General features: G+C 37.3%; 1 protein-coding gene across 3 annotated transcripts; it reads left to right on the top strand.

Annotated features, from left to right (window-relative positions):
• Positions 1-696: 696 nt before the first annotated feature.
• On the top strand, positions 697-17,005 carry LOC148906787 (utrophin-like). Of its 3 annotated transcripts, none has more exons than XM_089038301.1 (16): positions 697-830; positions 3,721-3,782; positions 4,380-4,475; positions 4,869-4,946; positions 5,385-5,477; positions 6,445-6,545; positions 7,082-7,159; positions 7,466-7,679; positions 8,538-8,632; positions 8,879-9,035; positions 11,142-11,323; positions 11,830-11,974; positions 12,839-13,150; positions 13,653-13,835; positions 14,565-14,711; positions 14,784-17,005. In XM_089038301.1, exons 1-16 carry the CDS (start codon positions 740-742, stop codon positions 15,033-15,035), a joined length of 2,286 nt encoding a protein of 761 aa, XP_088894427.1. In that variant the 5' UTR covers positions 697-739; the 3' UTR covers positions 15,036-17,005. The 3 variants fall into 3 exon arrangements, with proteins under 3 accessions (XP_088894427.1, XP_088894426.1, XP_088894428.1); XM_089038300.1 differs by having other exon boundaries at positions 8,535-8,632; XM_089038302.1 differs by lacking the exon at positions 697-830 and adding an exon at positions 1,934-2,071 and having other exon boundaries at positions 8,535-8,632.
• The last annotated feature ends 299 nt before the right edge of the window (positions 17,006-17,304 follow it).

The following is a 17,304-nucleotide window of genomic DNA, read 5'->3' as shown; positions in this document are numbered from 1 at the left end:
TACTTTTTGTTGCTTCGCCTCTTTTTGATCTCAATGCCTTGCCATATAATAAATATCTTATTAACCTCGTTTGCTCGGTCCGTACCGCAAGTTATGGATCCTCGTTTTTTCCACTTTTTTATGGCCCGCGCGCTACGCGCTTGGGCCATAAAGCAGTGGAAAAAACTCGGTCCATAACTTACGGTACGGACCTCGCACTCGGTTAATAAGAGCTATATATTACCGAGACACGAGTCTTCGATGTTTGGATTCCATATACAGTTTATAACGGTTTTATGCCATAGAGTTACTTTTTTTTCTAGTTATTTTTTTAATATTTTAGCTCATTCTATATATTCTATATATTCTATATATTCATAGAAATATCTTATTTAAAATTTCTAATATTATCTTCTCTTATTTAAAATTTCAAAAAGAAAGACATTTAAAGGCACTAAGCAGAATAATGCTGATTCCGTCTGGACAACTCTCGACTTCTTTGTAAGATACAACTATTTTTTAACTTTCGTATAACATTATCATTCACTGGTCAGGAAATTGTTACTTTTAGCTACGGTCTCATGACTATTTGTATTCATCATTATCATAGACTATTCTAGCTCCTGGTGATTTTTATTCTTGGTATCTAGAGAACCGCTTGCCTTCTGCGGAATTCTGCATCTTGTTAGAATAATTTCTTTTTCGCTTTGAGCTATCGTCGCACCTAATATATACTAATTCTATCGCTTCGTGTCAGGGAATGGCGAGCAAACGACCTGCAAAACCGCTTCAGAACTTCCGTACCGCAGCTATTGTTGCCAAACAAACTCAGAGATTTTCTTCAGGTCAAGGTATGGATCATGTTAGGCTGTTTGGTTGGGGTTAACAACCTTAAACTGAGTAAAAAGGGGGCACAGCTCTTTATTCATGAACAACAGCTGTCGTTAAACACTGTCCACGTTTGCTGACTTTTTCATTCAGAGTGTAGCTAAAAATTGCGTATAGTATAGAACGCTCTAAGTCAGTTTTTGGATTTTTATGTTCGCTTATCTAAGACAAATGACAGTAAAATCAAATCCGAAAAAGACATATTTATTTGTAATTTATAAGTTGTTCAAATTGTGTGTATTTTTCAAATGGTCAGCCAACACTTTCTTTATTATTATCATTTTCTCTTTCGCGAGCGCTTCGCTATTAAATACTTCATTTATATTTACACGACATGGTAAGCTTGTTTTATGGACTTATGCTACCAAAACAGCAAGATAGTATCAGATTTGTCAGATTTTTTATGAGCCTTTAAACCTTCGATTATAGAGTTGATTGTATACTGAAAAAGCTCCATTTATTTTGAGTTGAAGATAGAAAAATATATTATTCCTAATATTATATCCAACCTCCCGCCAACCGACAAACATATATTTATATTTTTTCCCCAAAAATAACGGAAATGAGTATTTTGCTAGTCAGCACAGCAAATATTTGAAATAAAATATTGAAACTAACAGAGGTTTTGAAGGACGTCTGGTTGCCATGACAACGATAGGCAATTGACAAAAATGGAAATTTCTAAATGCTAAAGCTATGATTGAATGTTTTCTATTAGTAAACCTGATATAATGTCTATTTTGCCATTTCAATGCAATAAGAAGTTATCCTATTTTTTTCAAAGCTGAAATTCGAGAATGGGTTGCCTGTGGAGCTGTCACGTTTTGTCGTTCTAGCGTTACATTCATTTATCATACCTACGAATTATTTTTTACTTTTTTATTTTTTTTTTTGAACGGTTATAAATATTTTTATCATAGTCATGACATGATGATGACGACAACAAATCCAGTCAAACGCTTAGAGGATCCAGAGGATTAGTGTAGTCCATATTCTCTGTCAAGCTTGTAATTTCCACGGGTCACTATTGTTATTCAAATATTTTCAACATTCCACTGCTATTGTAAATATAAAAATCGTGCATGTAAAAAAATATCTCGAGTTCTTTCAACTTGAAAATTCGTCATGGATGGAGAATTAGAAGAAGCAGAGATGGCTCGGCAAGAATCTATTAGGCTTAAGAAAAATGTCTTGGAAAAGGAAGGTAAATGTTGTTATTTTCGCTACAACTTTCCCAACACTTGACTTTTCTTTATTTACCGAACTTTTCTAATATAAGCACTACACTAATAAGTTATTTTTGTACCTTTAATAGTTAGGTCTCTTTGGCCCCGTTTCGTTATACTTAGTTTACTTCAAATGTATTTTACTTCTCTGTCAGCTTTGCACTCAGATTCAGTCTTAATTTCGTCCTTAAATATTGTTGAAGTTTCAGTAGTTTTTACTAGTGAAAGTTGTAGCATCGTGATCACACAACAACAGACAACCATTTTATCGTTAGTATCGTATATATTTCCATAGTTTGTATACAAGTAACAGTGAAAATTATCCAACCGATTTAAGACTTCTCCCTGTGCTAAAAAAATCTCGAACAAAAGATGTTATTTTAAAGCACAAGTATTTTTATCGTCTTCTTTTTTAACTCTACAACGGCTTATAAAGGCTGATATGTCGATGACAGAATAAAGTATCAAATGCATCTGATTGAATATTCTAATATTTAACAGGTTAGTCGACCGTGATATTTCGTTATTTCACTATCAAAAATGTTTAATATTTAATGTATTTTAGTTATTAAGAAGTATTATCAAAGTATGAGTTTGAGTTTAATAAACCAAGTCCAGCTGAAGGTTGCTTTTGAGAAGTATTGAATGCTCTTTTCTTTGTGGTTGTATAAAATGCAAAACCGAGACACGTCTGCTTATCTCGGGTAATTGAAGACTTACTAAAGTCGAAAAAAAGACCACAAAAACATACAGATAACCTCAATTCAGAAGGTTTGTTTTAGTTGCATTTTTAAAAGGAAACGTTATTTTAACAAAAGACATAAAAAATAGGAACCCAAGACTATTAACTATTAATAAGAGAGCAATATATTGACAGTGACTCGACTCTCTTTCATGAGATGTTTGTTTGTTCTCATTATTCACGTCAACCAGGGTCAAAACATAATTCATCTTTTTTGTCAAAGCCAATAAGACACCTTGTTCAATGAACCGGTATTGTTATTTATCTCTAACGGCACGTTCTGGGTAAACACTGTTCATAAATAATCAATTCTTGTTCATGGCTATTAATCATCATTATATTATTAGCTTACAAGTCTGTCGTGTGATCTACATTGACGTACGTCATCAGAAAATACTTGAGTATATGCCTCTTGCCGGTCAATATTTATTCATTGATTTTATTAATCATATGTATATATTTATCATTAATTATTTGTAAATTCATAACATTTGTAGCTTTGCATAGCTTTTTCATAAACATTAGAGGGGTTATATCGTGGTAGCTAGCGTGACTTGTAAAAACAGGTTTTTATCACGCAATGTGCTGGTTCCCCATGACATGAAAGAGGGAGGTTCGAAGAGTTTGAGGCTCCATACGTATCCCCGATATATTTCTAAACTGTTTTGTTTCCTTCTTGAGTAGCTCACGGTTCGTTAAACGTTTCTGTGTTACGCCAAGTGAATGTAGTGCCTTCTGGGCTACCTGGGGGATAATATACAATATGAAATATAAGAAACTAAATTAAAATTTTTAACTGCCAGCAAATACCAATTCAAAATAGACCAGGTTCGAGAGGTACGTATCCAAAATGATTGAATCGTAGAATAATCTTGTATTCCCTAGGTGAAAGAGAGGCCGCACACAAGAAGGCGTTTACAAAATGGGTCAACTCCAAGCTCGCTCAGGTAACGTTCCCAGCATTGTACTGCGGCGAGATGTGAAATCTATAGAGACTTTCCTTCACGTGATAGCAGCCAGCGGGAAGGAACAATTGATTCTGGTCTAATCTTATTTCCATTAGAAAGGATTCAGTTTCCCAGGGGGAAAATAATCTATTGTTATGGCTCCTGTCATGGCTGCCATCACGTGATGGTGCAAAGCCTCTATAAGCAAGATAGCTCTAAGTAATAGGCCTTTTGCAACAAACAGTCACGTGCTGATATATCACTTTGATAACGAATCAATCCAGCTCAAAGTTCCTTGGGGAAGGCTCTGCTGGATGGGGTAAGAGGGGAGTCAGCTGTCCCGTGCATTGTTTGCATGGGACCCGAAATCTGCGCTTCTTTTAGTCTGGTTAGCCATTTTCAGCGTTGAAGGAAACAAATTGGTCAAGATGGCATTGCTGTACATCGTGAGTCTATTTTAGGGATATATTTCCATGCAATATAGCGTCTATTTCGTCCCTAAATTAAAACAGCCCAAAAATGCACTGAAAACCAACTCGACCCAGTTCTTTCTCGACGTCAGAATGTATAATATAAATGGTTGTTGTTTACTTACAGAGATCACCACCCATGCATATCAGCAATGTGGTCACTGACTTACAAGATGGAAGAGCACTCCTCTGCCTGCTGGAAGTCCTGACCAACAGAAAACTGGTAAAATAATGTTATTCAATGAGAAGTTCGCCACGCGAAGGAGGATTATCTATCCATGATATGCATTCCATCCCTCCATCCCTCCATCCTCCCATCCTCCCATCCTCCCATCCGTCCATCCATCCATCCATCCATCCATCCATCCATCCATCCATCCATCCATCCATCCATCCATCCATCCATCCATCCATCCATCCATCCATCCATCCATCCATCCATCCGTCCATCCGTCCGTCCATCCGTCCATCCGTCCGTCCATCCGTCCATCCACTCACTCACTCACCCAAACACTCCTTCCTTCATTTATTTATACATTTTGTTCATCTTTTCTTGCTTTTCGTTTGGGCGTGCTTTTGTACCTTTTATTATTTATTCATATCTTTCTTTTTTTAGAAAAAAGAAAAGGGCAACCTTCGTGTTCACAAGATCAACAATGTCGAACAAGCACTAATTGTCCTTGATGAATGCAAAGTAAGTGAGAAAAGAAAAAAGAAATTTTACCACAAATCGTTAATTTCTCGCTCGCTGATTTACTATTTTTATAATTGATATTAAAGAGGACAGACCAATAAGCTGATGTCAACGAACGCGCACTCTTTCCGTTAGTTTTTTAGATCACTAAAAAATGTCGAAAAAATTCGTGTCAGTGTTGAATTGTTTGTGGTAAAAAAAAAACAAATCGAGGTGCCTTCTCTATGGTCTGTATTCTTATCGAACATGGAGTGGGACCGGCATATGTTCCAAACTTTGCTTGTGTTTCCACTTGTGTCTGGATCATGTGCTGAGGCCATTCCACGTTCGATAAGAGTACATAGAGAAGGGACCTCGATTTGCTAAATTGCATTAACGTTTTTCATTAATTCATTTATTCTTAATTTATTCACTAATATATTGTTGGTTTTACTTCAGGTAAAGCTTGTGGGCATCAATGGGTTCGATATCGTGGATGGTAAAACTCGTGTCATTCTTGGTTTGATGTGGAGCATTATCTTGAAGTTCCAGGTAACCAATGAACAAGAAGAAAACTCGAGCGCGTGCTTTGTATTCGTATTAGGTACGCTCCCCCAACCAATCAGAGCGCGCGATTTATAACAGTTATATGATAAGAAAGGTTTACAACATGAGCGGCAGTTCAGCAGTGTTATTGTTCGGGCATGCGTACAATGTTTTCTGACGTCACGCATTGTTTGGTACGATCATCCCACATTGATTGTTGTCTTAACAAAGCAAGATGCGGGGTTTTTGATCTAGTTGGTGGGACTAGCTTTTGAAAACCTTACCTATACAGGTTTATTAGCATTCTGTATCAGACATAGCATCATACTATTAGTTCATCTGTTTGGGGTTTAAGGTGTTTTCATGTGACCCCCTTCGTGTAATTTCATTGGATGTTTCCCTAATAATAGTAGTAATGAATATGATAAAACATGATAGAAGCTGCAGTACTGTCGTATAATAGAGGTTTGCACCGTCGTGTGATTTCACCAATGACAGGACGCAGGAACAATTTAATCTGGTTTACAATATTATGATTTAAATGAAAAATAATCTAGTTTCTCTAGATCTGTTGTACCTCCTAAAATGGCTGTCATCACGTTATGGTACACAGCTTTTATTCTATAGATCTTTTATGAACCCGAGAAAACACACCTTGAAGTACATGATATTTTATAGAATAGAAGGTTGCTTTAGAACACAATGCAACGGTTGCACCTATCCATATAAACATATTTTCTCCTCAAAAATGTTAAACGAAGAAATGATACTCTAATTTCAACTCTGTTTCTAAATTCGATCAACGTACACAATGGCGGTTAAACAAACTAGATCAAACAATTCATTTTGCTGAGCATAGCCGAGAGACTGTTCACTTGAGAGTTTTACTAACGAAAGAGCTATGCAACCACCAACTGAAAATGTGGACATTGGCAATGTGTTAACAAATGACGGGAGTGTTTTTTTCGTTTAGGTTCAAGGAGCTATGCAGCAGACTGGTTCTGAGGAAGACTCATCGAGGAGCTTTGCTGTTGAAAAACAACTTCTGGAATGGTGCAAAGAGAGACTGAAGGGGTAAATCCAATACAGCTATTTGAAAAAAAAGGATGGTAACGGTTTTGTTGCGCGTTACATATTGCATGCTGCATGGGCATATTGCACGGGGCATACTTAGCCCGAACTGTACGGTGGATCATATATATATGTAACATATACCGGAAAAACGTGCTCACAAAGTTTGAAAAAAATCCATATCATTGTGACCTTTCGCTGAGTGCATTCACAATACCCATAGTGCATTTCGGGCTTCATGTGTAACAACACGACCTTCACTAACCTTTTTTGAAATAGCTGTATTGCATCGTTTTTTAAGGAAAATTAAAATTTTATTATTTTATTAAACATTGATCGACGAGCCTGGTTTTTGCGGTAACACGTGCTTAGTGTGCACTCATTGAATATCGAAAGTAGAGTTAAATGATGACATGTACTACAGTGCGAGGGAGAAATAGAAAGAAACAGAAAACGGGAGAGAGAAAAGACGAACTAAGAAACATACGCATCATTTTTTAAATAATATTGTACATTTTTGTACGCGTTCTTGTTATTAGATATGACATCAAGATATCAGATTTCACAAACAGCTGGCGCGATGGCTATGCGTTCAACGCCGTTTTACATTCCTACAGGTACGTTGTCATGGATACAAGATTTTCTTATTTTCCCGTAGTTGTAACGTAGTATGTGTTGTAAGTGGATAATCATATGGAAGACGATAGGAAGCCACTACAGAGCTGCAGCATGTCGTGACATGTATGTACTGAGGGAGAGAACACAACTCTCTACCGACAATCCTCAATTCCGACACACTGTCAACCTACAAGTTCTCCAACAATTTTTCTAAACAATAGTCCTCTCACAGTTCCCTACGCTATCGTCATTTGATAGGTAGCCGGTAAACAAGTCTAATTCTAACTTTGACTTGCCTTACACAGAAAAGACGCATTTGATTTCGACTCATTGTCCCGGATGGATGATAAAAAAAGGCTGGACCACGCCTTCAACCAGGGAGAAAAAACGTTCGGCATTCCACGCATTCTCGACTCTTCAGATGTTTATGTTGAACGCCCTGACAAGAAATTAATCATCCTCCATGTATCCAACATGTATGACTATCTGGAAGGCAGCAAGGCTAAGGAGAGATCAGAGGTAACATGGTGATGACGTGCGTGTGTGCGGAATGAGATTATGCTTACTCTCCCCACCCTCACCCCTCTCCTAAAAAAAATGCTACCACAATAAAAATTTATGAGAAAAGTAAAAACCAAGAACGAAAATTCACAATATGGTAATTAAGGATTATAATTATCTAAAAGTTTGCCAAGAAGAGGAGTAAATATAGCTAGAAAGGAGTTAGGACACTTCTACTAACAAGAACTATACTCCTAAATCCAAAATGGCGCACGACCGGTTGAAAACGAGGCATCCAGGGCCAGATTTACAGATTTACAGTATTCTCTTATGATTTTTTTCATGCTACAAAATTGTCGCGTCCCTGAATGTAAGGATTAAAACAAGACCGAAGAAGTGAACAACTGTATACTGTGTATTGACACCATATCATTTCTTTGCATTTGGCCCGTTTTCATGTAACACACTCTCGGCCGTGCGCCATTTTGGACTTAACTGTATTGCTTACTATCAATCACGTGACTTTTTGGAGTTGACTGGGGGGCAAACAAGCGGTTGACTGGGGGGCAACTAGCGGATGCTAAGTCAAAACATATCAAACTAAGTCCTCAAACTATTGTATTTGACTATTTTCACGACATCAAACCAGAAAACAAGAGATCAAAACAACCTCCAGGATTCTACAAGCCATCAAAAAAGAGCCATTACCGGAAGTGACGTCTATTGATAGCAACCTATAGGACAATCCTACAATTATAAATGACAATTTACCTCAATTAACCTATTATTCAAATAATTAGCACTTATTAACATTGTGTTCATTTACACATTTGATTCTTTTGTAAGAAATTACAATTCATTTGAATATTTCAGCAGGCTGATGTAGAGGAAGTAGTGATTCAAGTTGATAATGACCAAGTTGAAGGCGCGCTCAAACCGTCATGGGACGAACTAGACTCAGCTTCAAGCAGGTAAACTACTCGCGTTTCTAAAGCTCAGACGAAGGTTGTTTACTTCCTCATGAAACTTTTGGGACGGGTTTACACACCTCCATATTATGGTCCCCGTAAATCCTGTCATCGGCAATCAATGATAGCGCAGCATTTGTGCGCCGTCACTTCTCGCCGGGTAGACTCGTGACCATTCTACCTTATTAGGTAAAGGGAATGAAATAGCTTGTTTCTCTATGGTTGATCAATAGTATTGTTCGTGTTTAGATCACCCGAAGAAAGAGCAAGAGCTCTAGAAGAGATTGAAAGAAAACTGGACGATCTCGATGCAGCAGTTGATGACGCCGAAGATCGCAAACCTGTTTCTAAAGACAGCAATTTAGTGGATCTGGAGACGAGTAAAACACACTTGGACAGACATAAGGTATGTGTCACTTATTGCTGATACGCGTGAATATAATGGTTGTCGTGATAAGGATGATGGTAATACAGTCAATTCAAAAAACGTTGACGTCGACCGGCTCAAGCCTACGCGACTGGACCGAAAGGAATATGGGTAAAAATCACTGAAGCGGTTAAATATTACCCGCTAGTATTAAGATTATAATGGCGAGAAGCAATCCATCAAATGCATGTCATTGGGTTTAGGGAAAGAAAAACAAACTAAGTAGTTATGATTCAGTTCACAATTTCGAAAATATGAAAGCATTAAAAAAACGTCTCCTTCAATACTCCCCGCTGGCCTATGAAGGTTCGTGCTTTAAAGCAGGCATAACTAGTCCGATAAAATTATGGAGTCAACTCGGCTTCAATGATTGCTACCCAGAGTTCCTTTCGGTCCAGTCGCGTAGGCTTGAGATGGTCGACGACAACGTTTTTTGAATTGACTGTATAGATCGCTGCCGCTTGCGAATAGAATTACTTGTAGGTTCTCACATATACAGCTATTTCAAAAAAGGTTGAATACTGAATGAATAGTGCATTCCAAGACCAAATTGTATTGTGGGTCTCGTTACCTGGAAAATAAAAGTAAATATACAGCAATTAACTCCCTAAATGTAGTTAGTATATTGTTTCAGATGGGATACTCTAAAAATAGAATACACCTTTTGCTGTTCATTAACAGAAAATGTACATTCATTTGTGCCAATAGTTGTATCAATAACGTGTAATGTACTTTCATCAACACCACAAGTAACATCATTAGCGCGGATCAACTTTCAATAACGACAATTGAATATGCGTGTACATTCATAGGCATCAATGCACAATCAATAGCGCGTTTGTACATTCATATGCGCGTAATGTATTTTATTGTGCGCGAAATTCAACTTCAATAACACCAAATGACAAACAATTGCATTTATGGACAATCATTTACCCAAAAGTGGAAATTCATTAGTGCTATTAGCATAATCATTGACAATCTATAACGCGCTTGGACAATCATGAGGGTCAACGTTATATTCTATAGCGTGGTTCGACAAACATTTGCATGATTCGAATAAACAATAAGAGAAATAAAACAATCATTAGCGTTTTTTTTTAAATCACTTTAATACATATAAAAAACTCAAAAAAACTGCCTCCATAATAGCGGCTGCGTAGGAGAATAGCAATTAGCTCAATTAGCATGTTTTATTTCTCTTATTGTTTATTCGAATCATGCAAATGTTTGTCGAACCACGCTATAGAATATAACGTTGACCCTCATGATTGTCCAAGCGCGTTATAGATTGTCAATGATTATGCTAATAGCACTAATGAATTTCCACTTTTGGGTAAATGATTGTCCATAAATGCAATTGTTTGTCATTTGGTGTTATTGAAGTTGAATTTCGCGCACAAGAAAATACATTCCGCGCATATGAATGTACAAACGCGCTATTGATTGTCCATTGATGCCTATGAATGTACACGCATATTCAATTGTCGTTATTGAAAGTTGATCCGCGCTAATGGTGTTACTTGTGGTGTTGATGAAAGTACATTACACGTTATTGATACAACTATTGGCACAAATGAATGTACATTTTCTGTTAATGAACGGCAAAAGGTGTAAATAATAGTTGTTAATCCTACTTTAGACAATGTCACTATGTCCCACAATGCCCTTTGGTCATGGAATGCACTATTCAGTATGCAGTATTCAGTATTCAGCATTCAGTATTCAGTATTCAGCATCAAGTCTTAATAGTAATGATGCTAATATTGATGTTGATACCGGCATTGATATTTGTGACCATGATGGTAATGATCATGAGCCAAATGATGGTGATGATATTTAATTTTAAAAAACCCACCCGAACAAACCCAAAGTATGTCACTGACTGAAAATGATGATGACAATAATAATGAATGATATTAGTTAATTATAGACTTATTTTTGTAACGATATATTAGAAAAAAGTGCAATGATGATGATGATACATCGTGATGGTGCAGGGACAATGATGATAATTGTTATGGCAAAATTGTTATTGAGTATTGATATTTGATTAAAGTGTCATCGTTTTTGTTTATTTTCCAGAAATACATGCGTACCCTGGAATCCCTTGACAGCTGCAAGTACGAGGTGTTCGCTGAGGTCGAGCAGACAATCGATGAAGGATACTGTGACGATAAAGAAAAAGATGCATACTACGGCAGAATGAGACAAATTGATGAGAAGATCAAGGCTCTACGAAATGAAGAAATAAAAGATTTAAACAAGTAAGTGTCCTTATCGTTTCAAAGTCAGCATAGCCCCCCGTCCTCCAAAGGGCATGTCCAAAGAGCCTGCTTACGTAGGCTAATGTCAACATGTTGAATCACTCAGTGCTAAATTGTGGGATTTTTATAGCTAGTATTTTTGGGTTTGATTGCGGTTGAAGGATATCGGGAGCTACCTAGTCCGCGCCCTGAAATTTACTATCACACATCCCTAGACATCCTGAGCCTACAAACTACTCTTATCCAGCCTTTGACCCTTAACACACCATCTTTTAGGCCCGCTATAATACTGCTATTCCTATACCCAATCAAGATTTACTATGAACCCTAAAACCACCCATCCTGGAATCCCTGAAAAGCCACCCATTATAAATAGACTTGCCTTGAACCCACTCAACCATCTATATCCTTAACTAGGATTATTAACAACATAATGGTCAGTTGGGAGAAACCGTTTTAAAATGTATCTGCATGTCTTTTTCTGAATGCGTTTGTTTATCTTTCAGAGTCTCTTCGAGCTACAATCTCTTTTTAAGCGAAAACTTAAAGAAAATAGAAAAGTCTGTGGAAAACTCGGAAAAGAAAATCAAGTCAACTAAGGATGTCGCTAATGATTACGACACAGTGAACAAACAGCTGGAGGAGCACCAGGTAAATAGAGCACATTGTCTTGACCAGCGGTCTTCTTATTGTCTCGCGCTTTCAAGTTGGGAAAAAATCGGAAACTATCCATTACCATAATCCACTGATCTTATTGACATTATCAATAAGTAAGCAAGTAAGTAAATAGGTAAGGGATTTCAGACCACGTGTCATTCTTTAGATTGGCACTTCAATAACACATACAAAGAATATTATTCTCCTTTGAGACTGAATGAAATTAATTAATGAATTGCGAAGCTCCGAGGGCATATGTGTTATATTTTGAGGACCATTTCTCATCCAGTGACTATGACATTATCAGCCGATATTCCAGTGAGCCAGAAGAGGTTTATTTATTTCATAACCAAAGGGCTTCAACGAAATGGATTCTACTGATCGAGAACTTCGTTACGTTAATCATAAGCCAAAAGATTCAAAGCTGAAAATAAATCTAATAATTTTGTTAAATTAATTCATTCAGTGTTAGTCGTTTTTTAGTTTGTTTGTTCATTTTTAGAAGTTTATAAAACGAGTTAGAAAACAAACCAAGACATTCCTTCACATAACGATATGGTTGCTTACCTCAAAAGACGTTTACAGCATATTTTATTGATTTTTTGTGCTTGCTTCCGTATTTTTTTTCAACCAGTCTTTTTTTACTCTCACTCATTTGTAAAACCGAATTTCATTGTTTTTCTTCATTTTTACGTATTTTATTTCCTTTTGAACGGATATCACTTCATCAGACGTGGAATATCGTCTGGTATCCGTCCTTCACGTGACCCATTTGAACCAATGACAGTGCGCGAAGATTCATAATTGCGGGTTAATTAATTATACGTACGAAATAACTATTTATTTTTGATTACTTAGGAATTCCAAGAGGAAATGGGTGACCCAACAGTCGTTAACACAATTTTAGAGATCGATGCATCTGATCCTAGCGTGGATAGTGCTACACGCAACAGACTGAAAGCCCTGAGTCAACGTTGGAAAGCCATCTGGGACTGGGCTGAAGACAGAAAGAAGAAGTTGATGAGTTCTTTGTCTGACTGGCAGAAGTTTAGAGATGAGGAATTGGTAGTACTAAATTGGCTTGGAGCAAAGGAAAAGGCTTTGAAAGAAATAAATAAAACTGATTTGATGGACGAGCAAGCCGCGAACAAAAGTGCCCAAGAACTTGAGGTTAGTGAAACCAGTAAAATATAACTTCTTTAAAGTCTCGTTACGTGCAGTGGCTTCACTTCCATTTCGTTTCGAGAGGTCTATTTGTTGATTAAAACATTTCCTTGGGATGGGAATGAAGGTTTTGTCACTTTGCTAGCTAAGAACTTTCTGATTTTTGTACGATTAACGCCGAAGTTCATTTTTCCACTGCATTAAAGTGCTACTCTGACGAAAATCGCTCAAACTTGGATTCAGCTGAAACTTCTTAAGAATACTCTTTAAAGGTTCAATAATCACTGTATGAAGTGTTTTCTCGATACTCAGGACGAAAGTATGATATTTTTACGATTATTTTTTTAAGTCTGTGACGTCATACACTCTGTATTCATTTTTCTATTCTGTCAATTATCTACTTTAAGTTTGCACTTAGCACTCAGCGCGTGTTCAAGTCCCAGTAAAGGCGCCCGCTCGAACACATCAAACGCTTTTGCCTAACCGGTTACTTGTTTGGTATATTTAGAGAATTCAAAAGGAGCTTGTTGATGAAGAGCACAGACTGGATTATCTTCATGAATGTGGCGAGAAACTCAAACGAGAAGCTGGTGAAGACAAGGAAGCCATCAAGGACATTGACAAACAGCTGAAAGACTTTGATGATTGCTGGAATGATATCGTGAAGCAAGTGATCGATGGGAAAGAAAAGGTTGGTTAGATCAAGAGATTTTTATATTAAACTAAATCGTTTGCATGTTTTAAAACCTTGTCTCTCCGTTGTATAATATTTTTCTGTTTTAAGGTGGCTATCTACTATAGAAAAATAAATCTACTTCGCGCAGCCATGTTGGATGAATTAAACAAACGATTTTTCTTAAGTCTCTTTTGTTATAGTCTGCTTTACTATATGATCCAACATGGGCACCGTGTCTTTTGTTATTTCATTCTCTTGGGAATGATTGCAAACCAGCATTTTGGGGTTTAAAAATTGTGATTCAAAAACTTTGATATTTTTTGCTATAGTGCTGAGGCAGCCACCTTAAGACAATGCTTAGTGAATGTGTAACGCTTTTGATCTGTGGCAACTACAATAGAAAAATAAAGACATCTTGTTTAACGTAGACAGGGATTACCTCGACTGAATATCTAAAAATCCTACGTATTGAAATTGATGAAAAGTCTCCACATGCCGAATATCAGGTTGGAAATATTCTTTTGAACATAAAAGAATAAAAGACGTGGTAGATGAAGTGATAGTACCACAAAATTGAACCATAAAATTCTACACCATTTCATCAATAAATGTAATGTTATTCTATGTTATTCATGGTATACCACACAGGTCTATACTTGGTCCACTAATTTTGCATTTCAAACTAAATAACAATCACTCTCCGAAAACATATACGACCTTTTCAATGTGTTTTGTTGTTTTCAGGTCAATAATGCGAGCAATAAAATCAAAGAAATGAAAACCAAAATGAAGGAAGTGAATGAATGGATGGATGACGCCAGAAGCCTCATTGAGGACGTATCTGACGAAATGTCACCAGAAGACATGGACAAACTCAAGGACAAGGTCGAAGTAAGTAAACATTGTATCCTAACCATGTTTAAGATTCCAAACAAAAACAGAGTGTTTGCTTGTGTTTAACAGTTAAAATGCGACGAGCGCCCGCAGATTCAACTTCGTGTCCAGCGGGCTAAACGTCTATCCAACGATGTCATGCCATTGTTGAATCCCGAGTTTTCAAAAAAGCTGGAAAAAGAGGTGGAAGATTTCGAAGAAAAATGGAAAGACACCAATGCTGCTCTGGAGGGCTTTAGCGACAAGGGATACTCGGACGCAACGAGTGATTGCTGCCTTATGAGAGTCATCAAGAGAAAATTCAAATCAACTAATAACTAGGAATTATTTAAGAAAACTAGAAACTAATACACAAACATAAGGTTTAAAACCATTGTCTAAATATATATATTAAATCAAGGTTATTTTTCGTTCTGGGGTCCCGAGAAAAGAATGGAAGGAAAGTTACTAGGCTGCATGGAATACAAGAACTGCCATTAAATTCAATTTGGGTTAAAGTCGCTATAGAAGATTTGCATCATCACGCGATGGCAGCCATCGAGGAGAAAAAACATTAAAGTATTATATTTTCCCAATGGGAAACTTACTTATTTCTCGTATAAACCAAATTATACCAGATTTAAATTTTCCCGACTCCTGTCATTGCTGCCGTGGTGCAAAGACTCTATGAGCTTTTTTTATGCACCTCGGGAAGAGAAACTGGATAATTTCATTTACAAACTGAGTGTCGATGGATCTGCAGAGAACTATGGGGGAAACAAATATGTGCATTGTTACCGCTCAGATAAATACTTGTATACGGTTTAAAACGTGTAACAAACATACCTTTCTTAAGTGCAATGCTCCGGAATATTCCATATCTTTCTTGATTAAATAAATCACATTCTCCTGCTGTAAAACCTCTCAAAACTAAACTTAAAGACAGTAATTCGAAATGTACGTACCATCAATAGATTCAGTAAATGTCCTCTGAGGCCACACGTATCCGCAAATTTTTGTATCCACAAATTATTTTTTGCGGATACGAAAATGTTCGCGTCCACACGCAGCGTTTTCGAATCGTTTGCGAATCGTTTTCACTGTCCACACGTATCCGCAAATTGATCCGCCCTGATGGCAATCTAGTGCCTAGTCCCTTTGACGGATGGTTTTTCTTATTGGGCATGCGCAAAATCGTGTTTACGCCAGCGTATTCGAAAATTTGCGGATACGACCGTCCACACGTATCCGTATTCGTAGCGTTTTCGAAAATTTCCGGATACGGATACAAAAATTTCCGGTCACGTGTGGACGCAACCCGTATCCGCAAAAAAAAATTGGCGGATACAAAAATTTGCGGGTACGTGTGGACGGGGCCTGAAAGCCAGTAAATCAGTTCACCAAAGAGTTTGATATGTGATAGCGAAGCGGCCACCTTGAATCAAAATTAAAATTCCAAAGTAGATCAAAACACCCCATATAGTAATTTGCATATCTAAATAGGCCGGAGCACACAGAGCACACGATATAACAATAATAATATTAACCCCTTAAAAGTTTCTGTTCCAAACTTGTAATCATGTTCAAAAGTCATTAAAACGTTGTTTTATATGCTATATATGCTACTAAAGGAAACCTAAGGGAGAGAATAGACCAGTTTCGAATTTCAAATTACCGCTGTGTTTCTTGATTACAGGCTCATTTACACAGGATCAGCCTCGATTTTGTGCAGAATATTCACGTGTTACAGTCAAGGCCCGTCAAGTTTCAAAGTATTCGTATTGTTGGAGTTGTGCATTCTTTACTTTACCGTTGGTATTTGTGAATATTTAAACACTGATGCGAGGCTAAGCCTGAGTAAATGAGTCTGTAATCGAGGAACACAGCGGTAATTTGGAACTCGAAAATGGTCTATTGATATACACTCGATAAGCATACTTTGCTTTTTATTACCGCTGGTAATGCATTCTATAAAGAATGGGCTCTTAACAGTAAAGATGCAGAAAAGGCGCCAAGGGACTTTCAAAGGATTATTCAAATTTGAACCTTGCAACCTCGACTGAATGCTTTGTGTTTGACCAATGAACCAATGTATGGAAAATGGTGAATGATAGAGACATGTCCAAAATGGCGCAGGGAACTGTGAAGAGGACTGTTTTATATACACGTCCATGTTTTAACGAGCGATAGTTCCTCTATTATAAGTGTTTAAATAAATTATCGTCTATTGTCTATTGTATATGGATGTCTTTGGAAAGCTTGTGGCCAATTGTTGAGAAATATTCATTAAATTAAAGCTAAGGCGTTTGATATTTAGGATTGATTGATCATAGTACTATCAAACTTTAATTCTTTAACAAAAGAAGAGGGGACGAGGGGACGAGGGGACGAGGGGACGAGGGGACGAGGGGACGAGGGGACGAGGGGACGAGGGGACGAGGGGACGAGGGGACAGAGTGCAATAGTTGTAAGCTTTGAGTTTGACCACGTGTTTCCAGTTAGTGAGATGTCATGTTCAGCGTCCATCGGGTAATCAGATTCATGGCATTCAATCAGCTGATGGATACCAAGTCATATAATACTCTCTGGTTCATAGCGCATTGCCAAGTTT

The sequence above is a fragment of the Actinia tenebrosa genome, unplaced genomic scaffold (genome assembly GCF_029948245.1).
Source record: "Actinia tenebrosa isolate PJP-AT-01 unplaced genomic scaffold, QUT_ActTen_1.0 PGA_scaffold5__44_contigs__length_20552954, whole genome shotgun sequence".
NCBI lineage: Eukaryota > Metazoa > Cnidaria > Anthozoa > Actiniaria > Actiniidae > Actinia > Actinia tenebrosa.
This window is presented reverse-complemented; position numbering and strand designations above follow the sequence as displayed.

Coding starts and splice junctions, on each gene's coding strand:
- LOC148906787 (XM_089038300.1), top strand. CDS start 740: ATGGCGAGCAAACGACCTGCAAAACCGCTTCAGAACTTCCGTACCGCA. Junction 6,546..7,081: donor TGCAAAGAGAGACTGAAGGG/GTAAATCCAATA, acceptor TCTTGTTATTAG/ATATGACATCAAGATATCAG. Junction 7,680..8,534: donor AGGCTAAGGAGAGATCAGAG/GTAACATGGTGA, acceptor TGAATATTTCAG/CAGGCTGATGTAGAGGAAGT.